This window comes from Aethina tumida, chromosome 5, assembly GCF_024364675.1.
Source record: "Aethina tumida isolate Nest 87 chromosome 5, icAetTumi1.1, whole genome shotgun sequence".
In the NCBI taxonomy this organism is placed as follows: Eukaryota; Metazoa; Arthropoda; class Insecta; order Coleoptera; family Nitidulidae; genus Aethina; species Aethina tumida.
In genome coordinates this window covers 14,923,782-14,942,376 of record NC_065439.1, presented here as the reverse complement: position 1 = coordinate 14,942,376, position 18,595 = coordinate 14,923,782, and the positions used below count along the sequence as shown (strand labels likewise).

At 37.0% G+C, this 18,595-nt stretch overlaps 1 protein-coding gene across 5 annotated transcripts in view; it reads left to right on the top strand.

Moving 5' to 3' along the window:
• The window catches only part of LOC109602277 (ecdysone-inducible protein E75), a 111,506-nt gene that overhangs the window by 88,197 nt on the left and 4,714 nt on the right, over nt 1–18,595 (top strand). For 3 of the 5 annotated variants that reach the window (XM_049967410.1, XM_049967411.1, XM_049967413.1), the window contains exons 2-3: nt 9,121–9,209; nt 16,823–16,967. In XM_049967410.1, coding sequence (XP_049823367.1) covers nt 9,121–9,209; nt 16,823–16,967 — 234 coding nt within the window. The other 2 variants (XM_020018614.2, XM_020018615.2) reach the window with 2 other exon arrangements.

Below are 18,595 nucleotides of genomic sequence, written 5' to 3'. Positions count from 1 at the left end.
AGTTGTCCAATATACCTTAGATCTAGAACTCTAATGGCTAATGGTGGAGATGAACAGTATTTGTCATCATGGTAAAATAATGAAGATGTAATAAAACTGATAAATAGACACAACTCTTTCAGATGTATATGTCCAACAAGTGCCATGTGGTATTGGAGTCTTAAAACTAAGTCTCGTTGCTATAACACAATGAAGATTTTAAGGTTATTAGGGATGACGAGGGTGACCAATTATCATCTGCTATCCAGAAAGAGCAAGAACACATGCTAAACTGTCTTTGTATCCCCTTTGACATCTAATTTCTCTCACTCAGTTGAATAATGGGGTAGCCATTACAAACAATATGGTTTAGCAGTTATATTTAGTTAAACAATTAGTGTTTATTCAAAAAAGCCACGAAAAATATTACATTTGGAAATAAAGCCTTTTTGCTCAACTTTAAGGGTCTTTAGTTCTTCTCCTTTTGGAGTTACCTAAACAATTTTACATAAAAAATGTGACTCTTCAAGTTGTTCTTGTATGTTTAACCATTATACCATAAATTTAATATATTATTCTAGTTAAACCAAGTTTGCTGACTACTAATTTATTTATATGTGCAAATTAGTGGCTAATTAACTACCGAAAATACCATAATAATAATTATACATATGCAGCAAAGCAATTACAAAACAGACACGACCCACACGCCACAATAACAATTATTATTTAACACACAAGTGTGGATGTTTTCAAGGACCGTAATGCCAGTAATAAACCCGAACCATCTGTTCGCCCTTAAAACCGACCATCACTTCCACGAATCGTGATTGCTTCCAATAGGAAAATCGGCACTGATTACATGTAATTTTTCAGCCGCCACATGTCTCATTTCGAGTAAAAAAATTGCGGTACCAATTTCCGGGTTGCTGCACGCTTCTGGTTTTTGAAAATAAAATAAAAAACGCCCCTGCACGAGTGGGACAAAAGACGAAGAGAGTAACGCGAGTCGTACACCACGTGTCGTTTTGCACCCTCGCGTGGAATGAGGAAGAGCCACTTCCTCGTACGCAAAAGGCCAAAAAACGGGCTCGTGTCTCTTTGTACGTTGAGAGACGGTGGGCAGGTAATTTCGGGTTGAAGACGCAGATGTTGGCCCAAAAAAATTGGACACCTTATGCGGTGGAGGCTTTTGAATTTGGGTTTTTTAACGTTGAACCCTGTCTGAAGATAATTGATGGAGATATGAAATATAAATTATAATATAAATTGTTTTGTTTCAAAAGTTTTCTAAAAAAATTCTAAATCTATACCTTATTTCAAATTATAAGAGAAGAATTTAACAATTTTTACCAGTCTTTAAAACTGTTTATTTTATTATTATTTATAATTTTTAAGTATATTTTGTCTTTAATTTAGTTTCTATTTTTTGTATATTTGTGTTCTACACTTTTTTAAAAATATAAACCCAAAGATAACTTTATATTTTGTCATTGTTTTATTTAATTTATTCGTTTTGAATCATAAATTTTGTTGCTTACAATCTTTAGTATTTGTATTCCATAAAAAATGTCTAAATCTAATCCCAATTCAAAGATAATTAGGAAGAAAAATTTGAGTTTTTCTGCCCTCTTCATTAATTTATGTTTTCTTGTTGTTTCATTTAATCTCTTCGTTTTGAACCTTAAATTTTGGCATTACTAAGTTTTAATTTGAAACCAATTCCAATATAATTAAGAAGAAAATTTGTATTCTATAAAAAATGTCTAAATCTAAACCCAATCCAAAGATAATTAGGAAGAAAAATTTGGCAGTTTTTTCGGCCTTCTTCATAAATTTATGTTGGGTCGTTGTTTCATTTAATCTATTCGTTTTGAACCTTAAATTTTGACATTACGAAGTTTTTATTTTTTCCAATCCTCAGAATTTGTATTCCACAAAAAATGTTTAAACCTAAAGGCAATTCAAAAGTAATTAAGAAGAAAAATTCTTTCCAATCTTCAGAATTTGTATTCCATAAAAAATATCTAAATCTAAACCCAATCCAAAGATAATTAGGAAGAAAAATTTGGCAGTTTTTTTTGCCTTCTTCACAAATTTATGTTTTGTCGTTGTTTCATTTAATTTATTCGTTTTGAACCTTAAATTTTGACATTACTAAGTTTTTATTTTTTCCAATCCTCAGAATTTGTATTCCACAAAAAATGTTTAAACCTAAAGCCAATTCAAAAGTAATTAAGAAGAAGAATTCCTTCCAATCTTCAGAATTTGTGTTCCATAAAAAATATCTAAATCTAAACCCAATCCAAAGATAATTAGGAAGAAAAATTTGGCAGTTTTTTTTGCCTTCTTCACAAATTTATGTTTTGTCGTTGTTTCATTTAATTTATTCGTTTTGAACCTTAAATTTTGACATTACTAAGTTTTTATTTTTTCCAATCCTCAGAATTTGTATTCCACAAAAAATGTTTAAACCTAAAGCCAATTCAAAAGTAATTAAGAAGAAGAATTCCTTCCAATCTTCAGAATTTGTGTTCCATAAAAAATATCTAAATCTAAACCCAATCCAAAGATAATTAGGAAGAAAAATTTGGCAGTTTTTTTTGCCTTCTTCACAAATTTATGTTTTGTCGTTGTTTCATTTAATTTATTCGTTTTGAACCTTAAATTTTGACATTACTAAGTTTTTATTTTTTCCAATCCTCAGAATTTGTATTCCACAAAAAATGTTTAAACCTAAAGCCAATTCAAAAGTAATTAAGAAGAAAAATTCTTTCCAATCTTCAGAATTTGTATTCCATAAAAAATATCTAAATCTAAACCCAATTTTGTCGTTTAATTTAGTATATTCGTTTTAAACCTTAAATTTTGGCATTACTAAATTTTTAACAATCCTCAGAATTTGTATTCCATAAAAAATTTCTAAAGCTAAGCTTAATCTAAAGATAATTAAGGAGAAAATTTTAACAGATTTCACTCTCTCTTAAAAACAGCGTTAATTTATATTTTGTGTTTCTTTCATTTAATTCATTTGTTTTGACCAATAAATTTTGGCATTATCTAGTCTCTGTTTTTTTCAATATCTTCTAAATCTACACCCAATTCAGAAATAATTAAGAAAAAAAATTAACTGTTCTTTCTGTGTTAAAACTACATTAATTTATATTCTGTCACTCCTTAGTTTCCTAAAATATGTTCGCCTTGTCTGTCCGTTCTGAGCCATAAATCCTTTCAAAATCAGCCTGACGAATTGAGTCAATTTCAAAAGATCCGACATAAATCTCGTTTTGCATAAGGGGTTAAGTTTCCTCAGTTGCGAAGATTTGCACCCCTCGCCAATTGTTGTCATTGCGAAACGTTCACCCTTTCGCTTTTAGTGCGCCTTCAATTTTACACTTTTATAGCAGTGAAAGTCTATGATTTTATTGCCCGGGCGGACGTTCTCGGAACGTGGCGCGTTTCGACTTTCGGACCCGATAATTTACCATTATTGGTGTTGTATTTTTTTCAAAATCGTTTTTATTACAACCAATAATTCGTTCCCGGAAAGCGGGGCGTATAAAATATTTTATTAGTGCCAAAATCACCGTGTACAATCCGTCGAGTCACGGACCCATTTGGCTTTGGTCATGGCCAAACTGCCACTCTGACAAGAAAAAAAAAACTCGGAACGCTTCGGTTACATCATAAATAATAATAAACGATCCGCCTTGGAGCAGAACTTGTGAATTGTAGCGGTCGAAAAATTAAAACAAACATTATTCACCCATTGTCTTAGATTTCAAGGTGTGCAAGTGAAAAATCGAACAAATTACAGAGTTTGCTAGGTTACGGGGTTAATGCTCCCAACTATTTTCGGTGGCGATCAATTTTCGAGGATAATTACTAATATTCAAATGGGTTCCGTCACCTCATAGCATTAAAAATATCATTGTCGTTCTATTATTGACGTGACCTCAGTCCACCATGACCAGCCGAAACCTCTAAAACTATTGGCAAGGTTTGTCGATTTATTTCATTATCATTAACAAGCACCAAAAATAAAACTAAATCATTTTTTCTTGGATTTTGAAGTCCAACCATTAAGCATTGTTATTCAAATGTTAAGGGACTTAAAAGTGAAAGGGTTAACGTTTCGCAATAACAGTTCAATAAAAGGGTGCAAAATTTCGCAATAAATCACAAAAGGCCGAAGTCAGTTATGCAAATGCAGATTTATGCCTTCTGTAGAAAAGGAGTCAATCACTCCAGTCACAATTTATGGTCGCTCACTCGAAACGTGTTCCATCCTTCCAGAATCTGTTGCTCCAACTAAACTAGTTCGAATAATAATTGGCCTTAATTACCATTAACGAAGGCAGCCAAAAAATAAAAGGAAACACCTTGGCCAAATAGTTAGCAGTGGCCAAAAAACGGCGGCACGAGTTCAAGGAAGAACGTGTACGTTAACACCGGCCATCAGTTTCAGATAGACCCTGTATAACAACAACGGTGACGTGATCTGTGTGACGATGGCGAATTAATAATGCCCGTCACGGTCGCACTTCCTACATGAAAGACGAACCAGAGTCTCTGGCCATTATGTCCGATAATACATTGACACCTCGCAGGTTGTTAACATTCGGCGGGACCTTGGAACGCTTAATTTCCTCCGGTCGTTCGGATTTCAAGGACTGGCCGAACGAAATAAAGGAATGAAAAAACGGCACACACACACACACATACGTACACGGCGATTTCGGGTTTCGCGTGCTGGAAGGGGGCGGCAGGATAATGAACCTGGGTAACGAAAGGTCGTTACGTAAGTTACGTGTGCAGGAACGGCTTGGAAGGTTCAAACGAAATTACTGTTACGCACATATTTCAAGTGATTATGGAAATAATCCATGGATAAGTCACTAATTCGGACAAATGTGAACTAAGTTGTTTATTAAGTCACGGTGGCGTAAATTGTTCACGTGAAAGTCGGATGAACATTTGTTGATGAATTTCATTTTCACTCCTATTATGTATAATAATAATAAATAAAACTATATAATTTTATCAGTTTTTTAAATAATTCCAACATTAGTTATCAGTAATTTATAATTACAATGTATTATAAATACTTACCTTAATTATTGTTAAAATTATTTCAAACTTTTAATTATTATAATAAACCTTAAAACAATTTTTTATATAATAATATTATGGTAAATTAAATAGAAAATAGTCTGTTTGATAATATTCATAAAAATTAGTTATTTATTTAAAATTTTAAATTGAACTGCATATATGATCTGATTTGACAATATTCATAAAAATTAAATATTTATTTAAAACATGGAATTATTTATTGATAATGACGACTTTCACTTAGTTTATTTTCTTAATTATACTAAATTTACCAACTGCAAAGCCCAAAAATGGTCTGATTTGATATATTAAAAAAATTGGCTATTTGTTTAAAATTTTGATTTTTTTGTATTGGATTTCACTTTATTTTATATACTTAATAATTATCACTTATTGTAAATATTAAAAATTAATTCTGATTATAAGTTGGATGAATTGGTTGATGAATTTCATTTTTACTTCTATATATTACATTAATAAATAAAACTAAATAATTTTATATTTTTTTCAATAATTCTAACATTACTTATCAGTATTTTATATATATTTAATATATAAATATTTTTATTAACTTAATTATTGTCAAAATTATTTCAAACTCTTAATTATTATAATATATCACAAAACATTTTTTTATTATTGATAAAGAATTTCATTTTTTTTTATTTTCTATATAATTTACCAACTGCAAAGCCCAAAAATGGTCTGTTTGATAAAATTCATAAAAATTATCTATTTATTTAAAATTTTAAATTGAACTGCATAAATGATCTGATTTGATAATATTCATAAAAATTAAATATTTATTTAAGACATGGAATTATTTATTGATAATGACGACTTTCACTTTATTTTATTTTCTTAATTATACTAAATTTACCAACTGCAAAGCCCAAAAATGGTCTGATTTGATATAGTCAAAAAATTGACTATTTGTTTAAAATTTTGATTTTTTTGTATTGGATTTCACTTTATTTTGTATACTTAATAATTATCACTTACTGTAAATATTAAAAATTAATTCTGATTATAAGTTGGATTAATTAGTTGATGAATTTCATTTTCACTGCTATATATTATATTAATAAATAAAACTAAATAATTTTATAATTTTGTTCAATAATTCTAACATAACTTATCAGTATTTATTAATTATAATGTATTAAAAATATTTATTTGAAATATATAAATATTTTTATTATCTTAATTATTGTTAAAATTATTTCAAACTCTTAATTATTATAATAAACCATAAAACAATTTTTTATTATTAATAGAGAATTTCAATTTTTTTTATTTTCTATTTAATTAACCAACTGCAAAGCCCAAAAATGGTATTTTTGATAAAATTCATAAAAATTACCTATTTATTTAAAATTTTAAATTGAACTGTATATATGATCTGATTTGATAATATTCATAAAAATTAAATATTTATTTAAAACATGGAATTATTTATTAATAATGACGACTTTCACTTAGTTTATTTTCTTAATTATACTAAATTTACCAACTGCAAAGTCCAAAAATTGTCTGCTTTGATAATATTCATAAAAATTAGCAATTTATTTAAAATTATGAATTTTTTGTTGGATTGTATTTCACTTTATTTTATCTACTTAATAATTATCAATTATTGTAAATATTAAAAATTAACTCTGATTATATTATATAAATTGAATGAACCTTTGTTGATGAATTTCATTTTCATTCCTATTTAGGAAATATTAATATATTATATTAATAAATAAAACTAAATAATTTTATCACTTTTTTAAATAATTCTAACTTTAGTTATCAGTAATTTATAATTATAATGTATTAAAAATATTTATATGAAATATATAAATATTTTATTAAGTTTATTAGTAATTGTCAAAATTATCTTAAACTCTTAATTATTATAGTAAAACACAAAACAATTTTTTGTTATTAATAAAGAATTTCATTTTTTTTATTTTCTGATAATATGATAAATAAAATAAATCTATGTCTATTTATTAAAAATGTTGAATTTTTTGTTGGATTGTAATAATCATTGTAATTATTAAAAATTACCCCGATTATATTTTTTAAATTTTTCGAAATATGAAAAAAAAATAAATCATAAAAATAGTAATTTTAATAAAAACCATCAGAGTGGAACACAAACCTAATACTCTAGTGAATTCGTGTGGAAAAGTGCAAGTGAAAAGCCTGTAGTGAAATCGGAGCGCTCGAATTCGGCGGTGCCAGCGTCGAAAATTTAGTAGTGAAAGGAATCCGCGTGTTTCGTACGACGCACAGTTGTCTAAAGCAACATTTCACCTGCTTTTGTTACACAAACAAAAGAAACTAATATTTTCTCTTAAAAATCTTCAGTACCAAGTTTTTTTATTAATTATTAATCGTATTAGCATCGAGATTGTCCAAGTGTGATTGTAAGGGAATTAATGTTTTATGCGTAATTGTTCCCCGAGTTCGTCGAATCGATTGGCGTTCCTTAACGGTTCCACATTAGCCGATTGAAAGCCATCCGAGCAGCCGACAATAAAAGCCCACGGCCGGCAGGAATGTGCGCGTCGAAAGTTACGGCAGGAACGAGCGTGCGAGAAGGCGAACGGTCGAGAGTGAGCACAAATCTTTTGGCCGGCCTTGGCCGCAGAAGTTGCTCGCCTGTCTGGGTAATTCAGTCAAGGTTCGCGGCCGTTGAACTCGCCTTCCTCGGCTTCTGCTCCTTCTTGCCACCACCACGGCACCGGCCGCAGGTGGGGCCACGATCCCCGCCGACCAATCCGGCGAGCGCGAGCCGGCCTCCGATTGGCCGCACGCCGCATTGTTGTCAGTGACCTCCAACTTCAAAATGCGATGAACTCGCAAGTTCGCGGCTTCACGATGCTAAATCGCCCCCCGCGCCCCACCTCCTCGCCACGGCCTCATCGCCCGTCCACCGCCCTTCAGGTAGTTTATTTACTATAACGCCGACGGTTTGAGGACCAGTCCGCACCGGGTACTTTCACTCTCCGCAGTTCTTGGGCAGCTCTCGCAACTGCCTATTGCCTCTCTCAGTGTCAACTATTACACCACATGTGCGCTTATCAACGGGTGACTCTTCCTCTAGCTACTGCCATGGATTACTATCTATGTGTGTGTGTGCAACAGTAATCAAGTGACTTAATTTGTGTTTTGTCTGTTCGGAAGTGTTTCGTTTGGTTTTTTTTATATAAATTGATATCAAAATGATTTTGTCACCGGACAGCAGTCTGCATGGTATTCCCCAATTGCCGGAGTCAACCACCAGCCACTACACGGATCTGGGCTCACTCTCTGGCAATCACAGAGAACCAGAACTGAATTTAGGTACCAATCCTATTTATTCCACGACAAACCACAATGAACAATCTATGATCAACAAACTCAACAATGAGAAAATCACGAACGTCGATTATGGTACCTCAAACTACAATGAGAGACAAATGAGCATCAATTTAGGTACCAACACAATTTTTATCACAATGAAAACACAGCCACCACAATGGTCTATAAGACTGCAATTTGATTTTTCAAGCTTTTATGGATGATTGACTGAGTACCACCTGTATGAAAGTCCGAGTACCATTACAATTTTTATTTGTGTTATCAAGAAGTTTGTTTATATTTACTTTCAAGAGTACTAGTTTTTCTATATTTATTCAAAGTCCCAAAAGTACTACCAAGCTTCCGAATAAAATTTGGCAATTGCACTAGAAATTTAGTTTCGCATTTCGCATACCAGTGCCCCGAAAGATCGTTAACCTTGCGCACGGAAAGGAGAAACTCCCGAAAAACATTCGCCGAGAGTTTCACCTTTCTTGTCGAGAGTGCGGCGCACTCCACTCCATTTCACCGGCCAATTACATAATTGGAATCCTCAATGCACCGCGCGGTGCCACTTTCTCCGGCTCACGTAACAGTTGCATCGTGCCGCGGAGAAAGTGCCCCGTGCTTTCTTTCAACGGCTCGACGTTTGATTGTCGTTTAATTTGGTGTTTTTCCGTTGTTTTACAGAGTTCGACGGCACGACCGTCCTGTGCAGGGTGTGCGGCGACAAAGCGTCCGGCTTCCACTATGGGGTGCACAGCTGCGAAGGATGTAAGGTAAGCGATCGTTACGTTCAATTGGATTTAGAAGTGCGCTTGTTACAACTCAACACGAACCTTGATGTGGTGGACTAGGAAGTACCACGGTCACAAGGGTACCCGGAAGGTGCGGTTTTCGGCCGATCCAAGGGTACGATCAAAGCTTTTGGAACACAGCAGCGCCAGTTTCGCGGACTGCCCCGTACCTGTCGTGAAACGCAAAAGTGGCCAGGTTGAAGGTCGGTTAAACGTAAATGTCAATGTCCGCGAGTCGTTCCGCGAGGGGCGGGGGGATCGCGTTGCTTTGGAGAACCCGCGCTTCGGGGGGTGGGGGGAATCCGATCGGAGGTTACTAACTCGCAACGCTGAAATAGGCGAATGGCCTTCGTCGTGGCCAACGCACACACACTCATACACGCTGAAAACAAAAAGACTCCTCCGTCTTCAAGGTCCGCGATACCTACGATTTTTATTTTTTTTTTCTTTCCTTCTCTCTTCGAGGCGGCACGGAACAATCGCATGCTAATTTGGGTCGACGAACTCTTTCCAAATGTGAACGTTCAATAACAATTTTCTTTCGATCCGATTTCCATTAATTTAATCGCTTTACCCTTTTGTAATAATGGATTCCAGCCAAATAAGCACTTTGATTAATGTAAACGTCGGTTTATACAAATTTGTTTCTTTAATATTGTTGTAATTTATGAATGCCCCATGAAAAAAGAAAAGTCCAATCATCAATTTTTATATTAAGAATCTCCTTCATTAATATAAAAATTGTGATTAATTAGAAAAAAGAAGACTTTTGCCATTTTCTCCAGTTCAATAGACTCTGTTTACACAAAGTCCAAACACCTTTTCTAATGCCCCCGACCAACTGGCGATCAATGAAAGTAGAAATTAATAATAGGCCCGCGACCAGGCCTACGAAAACGGTCGAAAGTAAAAGCGGTCCTGCCGAAAACCGGCCGTCGACTCGATCGGCATCTGTTCGTGGTCCTCATGTTTTTTTTTTCACGTGCGGTTCAAGGTCGCGTTACCTGCGCCATGCGTGAATCGCCCCCGCACCTGTGCCGACAACCCCATCGCTCCACCCTACCGAAGGGTCGAATTAATTTCGCTTTCGGCAGATGGCAGACGCAATTTATTTTTTTTATTCTCCTCTACCTGCCCCGTCCGTGCATTCGGAACGAGTTTACCTGGATTGCGAAAATCTGGGGTGGCCTTTTTTTTTGTTCAGAAATGCGGATTTCGAAAAGGGGTGTCGGGCGAAGGGTTGCCCGTTTCCGTGGGGGATTAAGTTTCGGAGCGATTTGGCCTACATTCACGTGAACAGCGAGTTTCAGTTTTTTTTTGCCATATACAACAATGCAATCCTTTAATGACAGGTTTAATGGGCGTGCTTTGACGTGGGTATTGTTGTGCACCCCTTCCGATTTTTTTTTGGCGAATTCGATAAAAAATGTTCCGAATTCACACAAAAAATGATCTGTGATTTTTTTGTTGGTTCAAACAATAGGCTTCCTTTTAAGACGGCTTTGATGGGGTTATTTTAGTGAAAAATTGGATTTAGCCCTTTCAATTTTTTGTGAAGGACAGGAATTATAAAAAATCAACCTTTTCTAAATATAGAGTTACATTGAAAACGGATAATGCAATAAAAATAAATGAAAAATGATCTTATTTGATGATAAATATTTCTTTCCTCCCTTATTTATAATCTAAATTTCAGTTATAAAATCAGGTATTTTCTCTTCACTGAGTGACAATTTGCGAAAATTTGCTCATCTGTAACAAATTGGAGTTAGAATGGTCGCGGGTTCGACGGCCGATGTGGAGATGGCGCTAGAATAGCGGGGCGGTTGAACGACCTGAATCGTTTTATCGCGGGAACGCGTAACGGTATCCGCGCCAAGAGAACGTTGCACTTGACGGTGGTCGATGTTCTCTCCTCCTACTCCTCACTTCTTTCTCTTCATGCCACAATTATTCTTCATTTTTTCATTGTTGTTGTTGTGGTGGTTATTTTAATCCGGCAAAAGATCTGCAAGCTTCGGATTTGTTAAGGAACGTACTATGCTGACGGTTTTCGGTGGTGATAACAATTGTTGGCGTAGGTTAAGTTTTATGTGGGATTCCGTCAGTAGGGCAGGATTAGATATGACGCATTGGCGCATTCGCCATTTTTTCAAACTATCTGTTGCTCACATCAACAAATGCTTTTACAAAGCAACAATATAATATAATTCTTTAACAAGATTTAGTCTTTGGCACTTCGGAACAATGAAGGCGTCCGTACATAACAAGTCGTAATATTCCTGCGCCAATTCCCAAATGGAAGCCGCAATTAGTCGGCCACAAAAGGTGTTCCCATTCCTCTGCATCGATCCCCTTCGGTGGCGCGACGCAGGGGGCGGGAGAGAGAGATGAAATTTTTGGGGCGATGAACTTGCGGTCGTCGGATCGCGGATTGCGCGACGCGCTCGCGTGCGCATGCGACGCAAGAAAAGAAAAGAGAGTGAGAGAGGAACGTGACCGTTATCGGAATGATGCAAGTTGTGGTCGCGCGCGCGAACGTCAACCCAGTTATGTGCGTTCGTTGACCCAATCCGCGAGCCTTTTGCCCATGCAACAACGTTCGGTTTGACGACCGGCTGAAAAACAAAAGCGAACGGGGGCGCCCGCGCTCCACATTCGGCGATATTTCAATTTTTCGTGATCCTCTGCCGACGAATTTGTCGACGTTCCTAACGTGCTGCACTGGACTTAGTTCCAGTTGGTTCAGGATTTGTAACAGACCAACAAGAGACCAAACATATAAGAGCTCTTCATTTTTCTTTTCTCTATATTGTATTTTTAATTATATTAAATAAAAATGGCCCTCTAAGAACTATGTAGCACATACATAAGTTTCCAAGGTGGCCACTAACTACTTATCAGAAATATCAACTTTCTTTCTACTTTGTCAATATTTTTTTTATAATCTTACTGTATCCCTCAAAATATATTGCTGATAATCATGACATGACCACTATAAAATTGACCATTTTTGATGTTATTTTCATTTACATTTTTTTCGTACAACACACGTTATTGATAATTGTTTATTGTGTTAACGTTTTAGAAAAATATCTATTGTTTGAAAAAATTGTAAAGTTTCCAAATAATAAGTATGTTTACTTGGGTCAACAACAGTCACAAACAAAAACAACAAAATAAATATGAACCAGGTCACTATTCCAAACAATTATTTCGCCCAGTTATCAATAGTGGCAGCGATAACAGCCCGCCCAATTAGAATAACGGCCGTGCGCCGTCCGAAAACCGAAAAACGGGTGAAACATCACTCGTGACCCAGTTCGCGTTTTCGGGAATCCCCCGCTCCCGATTCGCACTCGGGCCCGAAGACAAAGGTCCGCGGCGCGGGTCATCGACACCGCACTCGCGCCTCGCTGACGTAACCGGAGATCGCGCTCGCGATGACGTGGTGACGTTGCCGGTGGTGCGGCGCAGCGCGCGAACATTCGAGAAACCCATATTCGGCGAGGTGAGGTGTCTTTGACCGGCGCGTCGCGGCGCGCGTGCGTTGAACCGGCGGCGCGCGCCCGTTGTTCTGATTCATTTGTTCTTCTCGCCGGCACCGACGACGACAACGGCGACGGCCGTGTGTGTGTGTGTGGGGGGACGGACGGTTTTGCGAAAAATCCGCCGACCCAGATGCTGGTCAAAGGCCCCGCGGGCCCCGCGCCTCGCCCTCCACCTCCTGCGCCGCTCGGCCGACCCATTTTTCGGGCAACCCGATGCCGCACGTTGTTTTGTTGACCTCTAATTGGGTCGCCGAATATTTTAATTTATGCGTGCGCGTACGAATATCGGTTTGTTTTTATCGCGGCGACACCTTGAATAAGTGGCACGGTGCTGCTGCCATTGTTATTTTTATATTTTTAATATCTCTCTCTCTATAGCCGACTCGGCCGCTTATCTGTCAATACTCCCCTTCGAACTAATCTCCCATTTTTATTCGATTACTCACTTTTTTTCTATATAATATTTTGCAACCATTACACGGTCTTTTAACATCTTAAATATCAGAAAGGTTTCAAAACCTAACTAGATTACATCGAAAAAAAACTGTTCTGAAGACTCTTAATTGTTACAAAACCAGTCGATAAAAAAATTAGTCTTACCTAACTGAACCGTTTCAAAATCGGTACGTCAACCCAATAAATTGCATTCTGAATAAAGCCACACGAAACTCAACTTAAATCATACTCGTACTTATTGAAAATTGAGAAATTGTGACGTACGAGAGTGTTTGGATCGTTCGCGTAGCTCGCTGCAGTTATTTCGAGAGAGGTTCGTTGCACTGCTCTGACCTTAGTTATGTGGGTGATTGCCTTTTATTATTATCGCCGCGGATCTATGCTAAAAGTCACTGACCATGCCCACCGATCGTCGACTCGGGCTCTCCTCATCCACCAACCCCGTTTTCGGCTTCGCTCGTAAAAATCGGCATCGGCTGAAGAAAGAGGAGAAAGCCACCGACCGGAGGAAAGTGAACATAATTAACGTAATTTATACTTTTGTTTTATTAAACGGTTGCGTGGCTCGTAAATGTTACATTTTATTGTTAATGTTATTGTTATTCGATGTGGACGAAACAACAACAATAACAATTCGGTGCCATTTTTTTTTTTAATTGGATTTTGCAATTGGGTTTTAAAAACTGAACAAGGCTAACCGGACGATAACGTTCCACGAAATTTTTCACATTCGTAATCGAGTTCTTGAACCAAATTGAAACTAATTCGGATACAACAACAACAAATTAAATTTTAATTTGTTTGGTTTATTTTTGTTGTTTTTCAATTAACTGATTGTGTGTGTTTATTCAATATGATGTGTTGGTGAAATTGGCACATCGTTTCAATTACTTTTTGTTAGAAGCGATTGTTTAGTGCAGAAAACTAGTACATCGTCCAATTATGAACATAATTCGGACTCTGTTAAGTTTAGCAGTCACTCTATTGACGAGTACATTGGTCCTTCAAGCCAGATATGAGCAACGTTTCAATTTTTGTTCGTTATACTGACACCATTCAATTTGAATTTAATATTTTTTTTCTTAAAATGGCAATTTTTAATAATAAGTTTTTATTTTTCCATTAACTCACTTTCTTCAGTTAATAATGTCTCGTTGTGTCCTCTATTGTGTTGGTCTTTTAGAAAATATTTGACATTTTTTCCATTACAACCCATTCTAGTGAGGAGCAAGTATTTTGGTCCTCTGTGTTTTTCTTCAATATAATAATGGTTTCATTAATCTCTGTTAAAAGCAACTGTTTGATATTTCTTTTTTAAAATTAACACATTGTACTCTGAATATATTAGACATATTGATCCTCAAGCCAGATATTTTAAAATATTTAATTATTTGCAATAATTACAAAAAATAATTTACTTTATATGGTGATTTTCAATAACATTTATGAGTTTTTATTTTTCAAATAACTCATTTTCTTCAACACAATATGTTCTTGATTATCTTTCATCAGTTTGATTCGTCTTTATTATAATTGTACTTTGTTAGGTAATTCTTTTATTTCTTATACTTATTTCACCATTTCGTACAGCCCAATTTTGTTGAATGATACTTTGGTCCTTCTAGCCAGATATAAAGCAGCCATTTTTTATTTCCAATAATTATAATAATTATTTTTTTTATATGGTCATTTTTAATAAGACTTATGGGAGTTTCTATTTTTCAATTAACTCATTTTTTAATATAATATGTATTTTTATAATTTGTTCTTCTTCGATTATTTTGATTTATCTTTGTTATAAATGATAGAATTATTGGGCATAATTCTTTTATTTCTTATATAACTTACCTTTGTTGAAGAGTGCTTATAATTTGTTCCTAATTATCTTCAATTATTTTGATTTATCTTTGTCATAAGTGATAGAATTGGACCTTGTTGGGCTAATTCTTTTATTTCCAATATAACTTACCTTTAGTGAAAGATGCTTATAAATTGTTCTTAATTATCTTCCATCAGTTGTTGGGCATAATTCTTTTATTTCCAATATAACTTACCTTTAATGAAGGATGCTTATAATTTGTTCTTAATTATCTTCCATCACTTGTTGGGCATAATTCTTTTATTTCCATTATAACTTACCTTTATTGAAGGATGCTTATAATTTGTTCTTAATTATCTTCCATCAGTTGTTGGGCATAATTCTTTTATTTCCAATATAACTTACGTTTATTGAAGAATGCTTATAATTTGTTCTTAATTATCTTTCATCAGTTTGATTTATCTTTGCTATAATTGATAGAATTGGACCTTGTTGGGCTTAATTCTTTTATTTCCAACATAACTTACCTTTATTGAAGGATGCTTATAATGTGTTCTTAATTGTCTTCCATCAGTTTGATTTTATCTTTGTTATAAGTGGTCCTTATTAGGCTTAATTCTTGTATTTCTAATATAACTTACCTTTTTTTGAAGGGAATTCGGTTCTTCAATCCAGATATGAATCAGTCAGCCATTTTTTTAATAATTTATTACTCCCATTAGATTCGATTCAAAATTTCGAAACGAGACCAGCCCATTTTACCGAAGACCTCTTCATCGAAACGTGGCAGTAAACAATTCGCGATAGAACCGATGAGGCAATAATGCGCGATTAATTTCGTGCGCGATTTTACATAATCAGCTTTTACTATCCGTCCCGAGCAACAATTATTAACACATCGAGGCGCAACGCCGCAAATAAAACAATTCCGATTGCATTGTTTATGTCGATTAAAATGTAAATCAAGACAACTTACGATTTTTATGCCGCGGCAATTTTATAATAATAATTGCACTAGATTCGCCGCTGCTCAGGTCAACAACCTCTCTCTCTCCCTGCGCCCCCCACCACCGCGCGCGGTGTGTTTGCGAGATGCGCGATTTTTGGGGCCGATTGTACACAAAGCAAACATCGACGTCGCACCCGTACCTCCGAATTTTCGCACCTGTCAATTAGCGTGCGGGTCCGAAAATTTTCGCTGCACCGAAAAACGGTCGCGAATCTCTCGAAAACGACGTCGGCAGGGCAATAACCACCGAATGACAAAACAGCAGGCCGTCTCTGTCGGGTGCGCGGTGCGCGAGCGAGACGGGACGACTCTCACTTTCACGCGGCGAACCGGCCTCGCACACTTTGGCGGGTCAACAGCCGGGAACTGGGTCGAGCCGCGGCTCAACTGTGGCGAACTCGCGAACGGCAACGTTCAGTTCTCTCTTGAAATTCCGGCTGGTTGGACGTGTGCGCTGAAGGTGTACAAGCACCACCACCCCCTAGACCCCATGGAGACAACCCCGTCCCAGCGTTTCTAGTGCTATAGTGATCGAGGGATTTTTTACGTTGTGACCGTTTAATTATTTGGCTGTGTGACCACCACCAGTTCCGTTATTGTTGTTTTTGTTGTTCACACATTGGGGGATATTAAGATGATGGAAGTGTTGAGTTGTAACGAGTCGCTGGTGCCGTCGCAGGAGCTGAGGCACTCCTGCTGCGAGGAGGACAGCAGTTCGGGCTGCGAGAGCGACGATTGCCTAAACGAGTGTGTTTCGCAGGGCTTCTTCCGACGCAGCATCCAGCAGAAGATCCAGTACAGGCCGTGCACCAAAAACCAGCAGTGCTCGATCCTGCGGATCAACAGGAACCGTTGCCAGTACTGCAGACTGAAGAAGTGCATCGCGGTCGGGATGAGCAGGGACGGTAAGTGTGCAGATTTCACAGATTCCGTGGGGGGCTCTATTTTTGCGCCGGGGCGAAAATGGGTCGTCCAGGTCCCGGGGTCGATGACCCGGCGACGCCGCGCGAATTCTACGAGAAAGTACGACGGGCCCGGGGTCAACGACCCGCCCACGATTTACTGGGTCACGTTAACCCCGACACTTTTTCGAAAGTAACCGCCTCGGTGCGGCGCACGGGCACACGACCAAAGGGGATTTACGCAATTGTGTTGCACGAAAAACAACCGTTGTCCTACGTTACTACACTCGTAGGTGCGTTGCGACATCGCCGCGGCCGCACGAAAACAATCGTGTTCTCCAAACCATTTTTTTAATCAACACACTCCTTCTTTAATAAGCATTATCTAACATCATATCGACTCAACAAAAGAATAAGGTCATAACAACATAACTTTTGGGAAATTTCCACTTTTGCCCCCATATTTTTTAAGCTCTTTGTTCCCCCAAAATTCAAAACAAAACATTTTTTCTCCAACATTTTATTATTTACCAATTTTCACAACTAAGCTTTTTTCTGTGAAACACTGCAAAATTTTCGCCGCAACCCGCGGAATATTTGAGAGACACACGAACCGTTGGGTGCTCCGGTTTAGCAGCCGCGGCGTTGCCCAAGAGCAGCACGGCACAGCGTCGGAGCGCGAAACCGTGTTGAGGTCGTCCGGTGTGTTGAACCCGCCCGAAGTACGTTGTGCCACATTCGCAGGACACTTTTACTCCATTCAGCGATCCCACCTTTACGCAACCGACACAGTATCTGTATAACGCGAGCGTGTGCCTAAGCGCTGTTAAGAAATCACACGCGAGAAATGCAAAATGCTAATGCCGACGTCGTACGTTGTGCGTGTGATTTCACTCTCGTCCGTCCGTCCGTCCGTCCGTCCTGACGTCTTGATCTCGGCGGGGATTTTTCGCGTCGGGTGAAAGTGAGCGATTTTTCCGTCCGTTGCTTCCGTAGAAAGTACGAAGACACGGGACGGTTTCGTAATGGTGAAATTGCTTTCGGGGCAGGTGGCGCCGAACGGCGGTGGATCGACGCACCAGAATCGGACGCAGGCGTCGTTACGTCGCGGCAGGCGACGCCGGACGTTTCGGCACAGACGTTTCGGGGGTACGGAGGTGGACGGTCGCACCGCGAGGAACTATTTGGCTCAAGGGGAAACACTATTTGGAAAACAAAATAGGATGGCACGGGCCTCGTTCCACTTTACACATTGTCAAGTCCTTGGTTTGATTTACAACAATCAAGGTTTCGGCATAGTCGAATCGACTTTGTTTGATTTTGCCGGGATAAACATTTTTAATAATGTTGTATGACTTTTTCCATAACACACACGGCTTCAGATGAATCAGTTTTTATCGTGTTGCACGCACTGTAGTTTATAAATACATGTACATAATGGGATTACTAATAAAAGTGTCAAGGCGAATATAATTTATTTTATTTTTAAATCGTTAGAAATCATTAGTAAATTAACAATCAGGCACGAATTTCCTTTTTATATACCTAATTGAACTCTAACCTTTTTAATTTTTTATGGTACTAAGAATAGTACAAGCAATCATTAATATTTAAAATATAAAAGTTTATTT